At 38.4% G+C, this 11,052-nt stretch overlaps 1 protein-coding gene across 1 annotated transcript in view; it reads right to left on the bottom strand.

Annotated features, from left to right (window-relative positions):
* The window catches only part of ryr3 (ryanodine receptor 3), a 140,532-nt gene that overhangs the window by 101,468 nt on the left and 28,012 nt on the right, over positions 1 to 11,052 (bottom strand). Inside the window, exons 4-6 of the mRNA XM_046061097.1 lie at positions 5,906 to 5,926; positions 4,750 to 4,752; positions 1,172 to 1,243 (exon numbers count right to left, since the gene is read on the bottom strand). Of these exons, the coding sequence (XP_045917053.1) occupies positions 1,172 to 1,243; positions 4,750 to 4,752; positions 5,906 to 5,926 (96 nt within the window). The remainder of the gene's footprint in view (positions 1 to 1,171; positions 1,244 to 4,749; positions 4,753 to 5,905; positions 5,927 to 11,052) is intronic.

Consider the following 11,052-nt stretch of genomic DNA (forward strand, 5'->3'; position numbering starts at 1 on the left):
ACCACGCACAGACGTATGCAAGACATGGGTTTCAGCTGTCGCATTCCTTGTGTCAAGCCACTCTTGAACAAGATACAGCGTCAGAAGCGTCTCGCCTGGGCTAAAGACAAAAAGGACTGGACTGCTGCTGAGTGGTCCAAAGTTATGTTCTCTGATGAAAGTAAATTTTGCATTTCCTTTGGAAATCAAGGTCCCAGAGTCTGGAGGAAGAGAGGAGAGGCACAGAATCCACGTTGCTTGAAGTCCAGTGTAAAGTTTCCACAGTCAGTGATGGTTTGGGGTGCCATGTCATCTGCTGGTGTTGGTCCACTGTGTTTTCTGAGCTTCAAGGTCAACGCAGCCGTCAACCAGGAAGTTTTAGAGCACTTCATGCTTCCTGCTGATGACCAACTTTATGGAGATGCAGATTTCATTTTCCAACAGGACTTGGCACCTGCACACAGTGCCAAAGCTACCGGTACCTGGTTTAAGGACCATGGTATCCCTGTTCTTAATTGGCCACCAAACTGGCCTGACCTTAACCCTATAGAAAATCTATGGGGTATTGTGAAGAGGAAGATGCGATACGCCAGACCCAACAATGCAGAAGAGCTGAAGGCCACTATCAGAGCAACCTGGGCACCTGAGCAGTGCCACAGACTGATCGACTCCATGCCACGCCGCATTGCTGCATTAATTCAGGCAAAAGGAGCCCCAACTAAGTATTGAGTGCTGTACATGCTCATACTTTTCATGTTCATACTTTTCAGTTGGCCAACATTTCTATAAATCCTTTTTTTGTATTGGTCTTAAGTAATATTCTAATTTTTGGAGATACTGGATTTGGGATTTTCATTAGTTGTCAGTTTTAATCATCACAATTAAATGAAACAGACATTTGAAATATGTCAGTCTGTGTGTAATGAATGAATATAATATCCAAGTTTCATTTTTTGAATGGAATTACTGAAATAAATCAACTTTTTGATGATATTCTAATTATATGACCAGCACCTGTGTGTGTGTGTGTGTGTGTGTGTGTGTGTGTGTGTGTTTGTGTGTGTATTTCATATATATATATATATATATATATATATATATATATATATGAATATATTATTTCTTATTTCAGTATGTGCCACTAAACAACTACTTTACTGAATAATCATCAAATTGTATTGTTGATACTCACCATATTACTGAAGGAGTGGCGAAGGAGGATGGCATGACCGTAGAGCAGGGTCCGATGTCCACCCCCTTGCCCCTGCCAGGAAATACACAGGTAACAGATTATCATCATATGGTCGTATAGTATCATTGAACTCTGGACCCTGTCAGGTTTGACATATTGTCATTGGTAAAGTTAGTAACCTCCACTTCAGCTCTAACTCAGATATTAAGTTCAAAGTTCCCTCTGCTTTTGACCCTGTGTGGGTAAACTGCATGGGACTGAACAGATATGCATCTTCAACTTCGGACCTCCATTCCAAGTGCAAGCAGGAAACAGACAAAGAAAAAGGGAGGAAAAGACGCAAAAAATACACACTCACAAACACAAACATGTATAGTTCCACACTCATTACACAGCTTGCCCATTCTTGTGACAAACAAGAATAATTGTGACACACTGTAGCACAATGGCTGAGGAAATGTGACTAAAAAGTTGAGCAAAATAGAATAAAGATGTGATTTATTCCACACCACTGAGGTGAATAAAATAAATTCTACTTACCTTTTTACTCAACCTCTAGCGGCAGAAGAAAACAGAGAAGGTACCATAAGCAGTGACATCTAAACCATGTCTGTATCAAGAACTTGGGTTTTAGTATTGTGAGCTGGATAAACACTACAAATTTGGAACAGGCCTACAAATCATTTTATCTGAAAGACTCAAAACTGAGTGTAAGTTAAAACTCATACACGTAAATATATAGCACATGATTTTCCATTAGAAGGTTATATCACATTTATGAAGATGTTTTTATTAAGTTTAAACCTTGGCCTATAATTGTTACCATTAATACAATTTAGCCCACTAGTCACATACCTGATTCTTTCACAATAAACTTGTTAGAATATTGTCATTGTTACAGTGGAAATTTCAGTTATTAGGGCTTTGACACTACTATACAGACACTATTCTCATCTACGGTTTATTTAGAGTGTACAGTCTACCAGATTTGACAGTCTTTTGAGGTGACAAACAATATTTAACCTCCTCATTGAAACAACTGACTGTGCTAACCAGTTTGGCTGACACTGCAGTGTTTATCCAATACGAAATACATGGAGGCAATCCTCTTTCTAGTCTAGTTGTCAGTATTAATTTGTGTGTTTGCTTGCAGGGTCACATTTAAACTGACCTAAAGAGAACTCCCTGAATATGAACCCAAGCTAATTCTCTTTTGGCGATCAAGTCTCTCCCAGATGGCTTGTTTGAGACAGACAAAAAAGGAAACCAAGTTTGATCAAAAGAAAAATGGGAAGAGTATCCAGCAACAGCTGGGAGTGAGGGAGGGGGTATGGAGAGAGCCGGCCTGTATTTCAGGCCTGCCTACAGTGCTGACACATCACTGCCAGGAACTGTGACCTTTGGTTTGGTGCCCCTCCAGTTATAAGTACTGTATCCTAAACAGCTTGATACTGGGAGTGCATTTCTGTTAGTAATAAAGTCAGAGAAGTTTGTTTGGCTTTGTATGCCTGTATGTGTGTTAAGGGAGGGGGTGGTGTGTACAGAAAGTTGTGTGTTAAATGAATATTTTTGGAATTTTAATTGGCTCACAGAGCAACATCTTGTTTTAAGTCAGAAGGACATAGCTAGACGAGTCATGGTATATTGCAGTCTGACACTCCATGCCAACACTGTACTAACTAATATTTGCTAAGTACATCAGATGTAGCATTTAGTCTTGATTAGCCCAAATGAGCATATATTATATTTGGGGATGGCTTAATTTAAGAAAAGCTCCCATTATTTGTGGCGTAAAGTAACACGGTACATTTACTAAAGTACTTCTGTACAATTTTGACATACTTGTACTTGACTTGGGTATTTTTATGCTACTTTATACTTCTACTCCACTACATTTCAGAGGGAAATTGTGTACATTTTATTCCACTACATAACAACTTTAGTTACTGTTTTCTTTCTGCATTTAAAAAAATATGATATGCTCATATGATATGATGCAGTACTATACTACTAATCAAGCTCCACAATGAAAACTTTCAAAATGAGGAATTATACATAACAGCTTTTACTTTTGATACTTTAACACTTCTGTAACATCAACATTCCCTAACATTTTGAGGAGTATTTTAGCATATATGTTTTCTCTACTTTTAAGTAAAGAATAGTTGTAAGTTACTTCTTCCACCACCACTGTTACTCCCCATAGACATTTGTGAAAAAACAAAACGGCCAGTGGACAGGTAAGTTACTGTAAAGGTATCAGCAACAATTAATAAGAGATAAATGATGGAACCCACACTGTTGCTACTTTAGGTAAGCTAATACACCCATTAAACAATTTGGTGTTACATTTGGTGTTAACTAACCCGATTAACCTAATTTAATTCACCCCATTTTGGCTCAGAGTTTCCCTTCTTCAGCGAATAAACCTAATGACCAAAAGTGGTTCGAGTAACTTAGCCTTCTGAGATCTAGTAGTCACGGTGTAGAAATTGTGGTAAATGTCATGCATAAAATATCCTAATAGAAAATTTACAAAAGTATTAGCATCGAAAAATAGTTATGGACCAAAAGTAAAAGTACTCATTGGAGTGAATGACCTGTTTCAGAATAATGTATGTTATTGGAGTAACATTAATATTGATGCATTCATGTGTAGCATAAATCAAATGTAATGTTAAAATTAATGTTGCAGCTGGTAAAGTTGGGGCTAATTTGAATTACGTTATATATTGCTGGGTAAGGGCTTGTGAAGTTACACCCTGGGATCAATAAAGCCTCATCTTAACTTATAATAATACAAAAAGTTATTTGTTGATTTGATTTTGTATTAATCTCAATCTGCAAAGTAGTAACCAAAGTTATCAAATGTACTGGAGTGCCTATGAATTGTAGTGGAGTATCAGTATAAAGTAGTAGAAAATTTAAATACTCAAGTACAGTACATGTCAAAATTAGTAAGAGTGATTGTTGTACAACTGACAGCCAGAAGTCCACTGTCTACCTACCTGTGTATGACTATGAAGTTAACCAACAACTTCTAATTGTTAGCTAGTGTTACCTGCTACTAATAATTTACGTTATCAATTCATTTAGCTATTATTTTATACATACTAAGTATAAATAGGTTGAGTCTAGTAACTTGTAATGGATATTTCTCAACGACCAAAGCCCTACCCTAAGCATTTTCTGCTTCCTATAATAAAAAAGTGCCAAAGCTATCCAATTTACAATAATGCACTAAAGGGTGTAAGCAGCAAATGTTTGTCGTTTTTACTTGATTAATCACCAGTTCCAATCCATTATCAATGTAATCAATTTCTTTTCAGTTGATGACTTTCGAAGCAGTAATGGGCCTGTGTTAATTACAATGGTGGCTGTGTTAGAACCACTGATATGAGCCAACATCCTGAGCACTCAGTGATCTTTAATTTTCCTGCCTGCTTGCCTTTACAAGAATTAAACAGTGTCTGTATTCTCCTTGCCAAAGCCTGACAAAGCCATTACACCAAACCAAGACTAAGTAATTTACTTTACTAAATATCCACTCCATATCAGTAGCTTATCTTATATGGAACAGCCTGAGCATGGGAAATAGCACACTAATCAATTTTTCAAGGCCGCTAAGAAGGGAGTCATGCCAAACTCATTTGCTAAAGTACCACCAGATATATTGATTCTAATGTACATATTCAATGCCCTGTCCTTCAAATCATCTGGATAATGAGACAGAGATTGCACTTTATTTGCATTACATTTACTTCATAACAGGCTATTGAAATATGATGTACACCATGATGTGTAATATGTGATGAGAGAAAAAAACACCAGCCATGTTATTCTAAAAATCAAAAACCACAGATGTAAAAAGAAAATACAGCTAAAGTCTAGTGTGTTGTGCGAGTTATCTGGAGGTCAGATAAAAAAAATCATCAGCAATGTCTAAACAGTGGTGCATGTGAACACATTTCCTCGTGTCAATACCCTTCAAATTAATTGACGTTAGAGACCAAACCCAGAGAAAACAGAGCAGCACACCCAAACCACAAAGTGAGTTTTCTGCCAACGTGTGGGTTTTCAGATCCTTATGAGAGATCATTACTACCTTTTGGTAAGCAAAATTTAATCATAATACATGTATATGTATGTATTTTCTAACAAGCTGTATATTAAGGCTTGACTGTGATTGCATTAAAAGCAAAACAGGGATAATGAATAGCTTAAGCAAATGAACAGCAGACACTATCACTTGAAAGTGCTGGCACACAAAGTAGTCTTCAGAGACGAGGCAAAACATCTGACTCGTGCACAAGGTGACAGCACCAATGGATGTCTATTTCAAGAATGCCATAATTTAAAGTTCAGAGACATCTGTGACAAGCTAATTGATTGTCTCCAGACTGGCTGAGGGAAAGAGAATATGGTGAGATATGGTGAGGTTAAAGCTTAATTTAATATCCAGAGGGAGAAATACGTGTATTTTAATATTCATTTGCACATTATGTGGTGATGTAGAAAAATTTAAATGTATTACCATTAGCTTAATGTCTCCCTACAATACAGCACCTGCCAACTAAACTTAACGCTGTAAACTATAAATGTAGCTTTTATGGCAATCGGGAAATAGGCATCACTTCAAATGAAAGTGCCGAAAGTTTAACCCTCTCGTTTGGCAGTCAGTACGTCTGTCATGCACACTGACAACATGATGGATGAACGAACTGATGGACCTACCCATTTTTCATGGTCAGCACTCTAGTAACACACAAATACAAATGAAAAAAAGATGTGTTATTGGAGTGTATGGCAGTCAATTACACAAATCTGAGAACAACAATAGAGAGAAATGGACCCTTGGAGTGGAAAGGAAGAGGAGGGTGATTTATTAGCCTTGCTACCAGAGAGTTTGTATTCCAGCCAACATCATGTTGTCTTGCCAAACAAGGCCAGCCAACAATGTTGCACAGTTGAGCACAAAACAAATCTGCTACCCAGGCTAATAACAATGCAGGCTTGAATTACCAGTGGAGAGGACCCAAGCAGTATTCAAAATAAGACACTTAAAGGGCTATCTGTGCCAGAAGGCTATGTTGTGCATGAAAGTAGAGAGCTAGCCAGAGCCATCCAGCACAGCACACAATTTGGGCTATCTTGCATTAGTATTGTGGGATTTTGCACTCAATTCATCTTGCCAATAGCACCGTAATACTGTGTATATTGCTCTGGTTTCTCTAATAGCGGCAGCTGTACTGCACAGTGATTCATGCTACCATAGCTTTTTCATCTCTGTTCCTGATACCAGTGGGCTAATAATAGCTAATAATAATTATTGGGCATGGAATGAAAAACCAACACAGACCACGTGTATCCAAGAAGAACAGTGATGAATAAACCCCAGCACTAACAAGCAGTTTCTTGTATGTAGTGGTTTGTTTGTCCAAATTTAATGCTAGGATCTTTTTGAGAATTAAGCACTGTTTTCTCTTAGTTTTCCCCCCAAAACATATTAGCAGGAAAGGGCTCAACATTTCATCCAAACAAGGGTGATGCCATCCTTCCCTGTCTCTTGACCTCCCCCTCTGGTTGTAGAAGTGCTGTGTGATGAGATTAAATGACACATGAAATAACTCTGTTAAGAGTGCGGCAGCATGAGTGAGTATGAGCATCTGACAGATCACACAAAGCCCACCGGAGTGCTTCACTGCTGACGATGACTCCCCTGTGGCGCTAGTCTCTCTGCCCGATCAAAGATTACTTACCTGGTCTAATAAACATGCCAAGTGAACTAGAGCAGAGCCCAGAGGAAGGGACTCACACTGTGTAGCGTAAAATCAAGAGCACGGAGGCTGTGCATTCAGCAGAGCATTCACAGATAATTCCTCCCTCTCCTTTCTTTGATCCCCGACGGCCTTTTAATATCAGAGCCTCCTGATCTCTTTTTGAAAAAACAGGAACAGGTAGCAGAGAATGAAAAGAGACAGCTTCTATTTAGAATTCAATCGCAGCTCTTGGTTAGTAGTTCACAGTATTGCTAGGTGTGGTCTGTCTGCTTGCTCTAAATGCTATTGGGATTGATCCAACCTGCTTTTTTTTAACATATTCACTTATCAAAGTCAGTTTGAAGTATGTGCAAAATAATTAACTGTCAATGAGTAATTAAGTATTTGTTAGTTAGGATATCTTAGATCTGGCAACCTTATTCACTTCCATTCACACACGTTGTTATACAGTTATTACAGAGATACAGCACAGTTCTAAGTTACTGTGTTATATTGCAAAAAGCTAGTAGGTTTGTCTTAAAAGTTTACTAGCTGGAGAAAAAAACAACAATGTCCCATCAAAACAAATACATCTTGCAAATGACAAAAGAAAACTGTAAAACGTCTTGTTGTTAGTATTTTTTGTGTGCTGATTTCATATCTTTTTCTACACTCAAAAGTGACTTTTAGTAAATATTATCTTTGTAATGTGACAAATTAAGGAACGTACAGTGCCGAAGTTAAGTAACTCTTATGGTCAGGTTTTGAGTATTTAAATTCTAAAATGTAATTGTACTTAAAAAATTATCTATTGTTGTGGGTTCAAGACCCATTAAAATGTACATAAGATGTAGTATGTTCTCCAAGTGTGGAAGTGGGACATCCAAAATAGCCAAGATCCAGCTAGCAGAGCCAACGGGTAATTGACTAGTAATTGTCAGCATCAAATTTCGGTAGATGCTACAATTAAATTACTTGAATAATAAATAATAATATAATAATAATAATGTTTATTTGTAGAGCACTTTTCAAAAACAAGTGCAAAGACAACAATACAATACCCAAAAGACAACAATACAAGCAAGAAAACATTGAAAAGACCAAAATACACGTTTAAGATAAATATAAAATAAGTAAAATTGAATAAAATAAAAGGGATAAAATAAAGTCAGATAAGATCGGGAAAGGCTCTCCTATAAAAGTATGTTTTAAGAAGGGACTTAAAAGAGTTCACTGACTCAGCCGACCTGATTTCCTCGGGCAGGCTGTTCCAGAGCCTCGGGGCCCTGACAGCAAAAGCTCTGTCCCCTTTAGTTTTCAGTCAAGACTCTGGAACAGACAGCAGACCTCTGCCCGAGGATCTCAAGGTACGTGCTGGTGTGTATGGGACTAAAAGTTCAGAAATATAACAAGGCGAGAGGCCATGAAGAGCTTTAAAAGTGATCAATAAAATTTTAAAGTCAATTCTAAAACACACACAGACACAGGGACACAGTGTAATGAAGCTAAAATAGGGGTGATGTGGTCATATTTCTTTGTTCTGGTTAAAAGCCTGGCAGCTGAGTTCTGGACAGTCTGGAGTCGATTTTTGGGTTAAACAAGTGAAAAGGCTGTTGCAATAATCAGGCGTGATGAGATGAAGGCGTGTAAAATGGTCTCGGTGTCCTTAAAAATTAACATAGATCGAATTTTTGCTATATTTCTAAGTTGAAAAAAACATGATTGAACAAGCTTTGTGGTGTGCTGCTCGAAATTTAAATTACTATCAAACCAGACACCAAGGTTCTTTGCAACAGGCTTAATGTGATTTACTAGGGAACCAGCAGATGGCAGTATTTGTTTTGCCATCTGCTGGGACCCGATGACCAGGATTTCTGTTTTGTCTGAGTTCAGCTGGAGGAAATTATTTGACATCCATTTTTTTACTTCACAAAGGCAGTTGTTAAATGAACTCAGCACTCAGGATCTGTGGATCTGACAGGCAAGTACATTTGTGTGTCATCAGCATAAATATGAAAAGAAATACCATATTTATGGATAATATGTCCAAGGGGAAGCAGATACAGGGAAAACAAAATGGGTCCTAAGACCGACCCCTGAGGCACACCATATTTAACTGGACAGAACGAAGAGACATAGTTGTTTACAGACATGCAAAACTTCCTATTTGACAAGTAGGATGAAAACCATTCTAAGACAATATCAGAGATCCCCACCCAGTGCCTCAGTCTGTCTTACATGATGTTATGATCAATGGTGTCAAAAGCAGCGCTAAGGTCCAGGAGTTCCAGGACTGAGCACATGCGTTCATCAGCAGACATTAAAAGGTCATTGGTGACTTTAAGCAGGGCAGTCTCAGTGCTGTGGTACTTCCTGAAACCAGATTGAAGCTTTTCAAATAATTTGTTATTTTCCAGTACAGTGAGCAGCTGTTTGGACACAATTCTTTCTAGAATCTTTGCAATAAAAGGCAGTTTTGAAATTGGTCTAAAATTTTGATGGAGGGAGGGATCTAAACCAGGTTTCTTTAAAAGTGGGTTCACGCAAGCCGTCAGGGACACAACCAGTAGATAGGGAGCTGTTGAAAACAGATCAAATGGGGCCCAACAGAATCTATTACTTTCAGTAAAACATTTGTAGGTATTACATCAAGTGGGCTGGAGGACACTCTCATTTGTGATACTGTTTTTAAAAGCTCAGACAAGTCGATGGGATAAAACTGGTTAAAACTCTCTTGTTGCTGGTGAGGGACCTCTGAGTAAGAGGCTGTGGGGGTAATAGAGGCTCTGATTGACTGATTATTGGTAAAATAAGATAAAAACAATTCAGTCATCATTTCTTCCAGCTGAGGCACAAGGAGGGGTTGGGTTTACCAGCTGATCCACAGTCTTAAACAGAAACCTGGGATTGTGTTAATGGGTAGTAATGAGTTCAGAAAAATAGTGTGTTCTCGCATCCTTAACCATGTTATTGTAGTTAATTAATAAATCCTTCAGACTGAGGGAATGGACTTGGAGACTGGATTTTTTCCATCTGCGCTCTGCTTTCCTGCATTCCCTTTTGAGGCTGCGAATGCTGTCATTTATCCAGGGTTGCTTACTAGCTTTAGACGTAGGCCTAATCTTTAGAGGAGCAGTAATATTTAGTGATCGACCAGATTGTTGGTGTTGGAATCAGACAGGTGTTGGCTTTGGCTCAGAAAGAATGCGCAAAACTTTGAAACACTTTCTTCATTAAAGATGTGAGAACACACAGAGCTTGGTGAGGCGGCATGAGTAACAGGCGAATCGCAGCTAAAAACAATACATCTGTGGTCAGATATGGTCATGTCCACTAATTCCACAGAGGAAATGCTGACACCCAGGGTAAAAACCAAGTCCAGTGTATGACCACGGTTATGGGTTTGCCCTTTGACATGTTGTTTGAAGTTAAAAGAAGTGGCCATATTTAAAAAGTCAGTTGCATTAACATTGGTGGGGTCATCAACATGAATATTAAAATCGCCACAAAGAACAAGTCTATCATAATTTAAAACCAGAGTAGATAAAAATTCAGGAAGCTCTGATAAAAATCCTCCAGGCGGTTTTGGGGGGCGATAAATTATAACAAAAAGGTTGCAGCCCTCCAAGTGTAAGAGTGAGAACTTCAAAGGAGTTAAATTCATCACAGCGTACTTGATGACATTTAAAATTTTTCCTATAGACACTCACTAGCCCACCACCACGACCACTGACCCTCGGATGACTAAAACAATCATATTGAGGCGGACGCAGTTCAGCTAGCTGGCTATAGTCATTCATTTGCAACCATGATTCAGTTAAAAACATAAAATCTAGATTTGCAGACAAGATGAAATCATTTAAGATAAAAGTCTTACTTGACAGAGATCTCACATTGAAGAAAGCCATTTTAAATGAGTTTGCACTCGGTGCTGGAGTGATGTTCACATTTCGGTTTACTGGTCTATGCATGATGATGACAGGAATAGAAGTCTTTGGAACAGCGCTGGGAGCAGACAGTTTTACATGCCAGCAGGTGGAGACAGTTGTTTGTGGCAGTGAGGCAGAGATCTGTTCAGTGAGCGGTGGTGTGTCCAGGTGTGCTGCATGAATGATTAGTCAT

Source organism: Micropterus dolomieu, linkage group LG10 (genome assembly GCF_021292245.1).
Source record: "Micropterus dolomieu isolate WLL.071019.BEF.003 ecotype Adirondacks linkage group LG10, ASM2129224v1, whole genome shotgun sequence".
Taxonomy (NCBI): Eukaryota; Metazoa; Chordata; class Actinopteri; order Centrarchiformes; family Centrarchidae; genus Micropterus; species Micropterus dolomieu.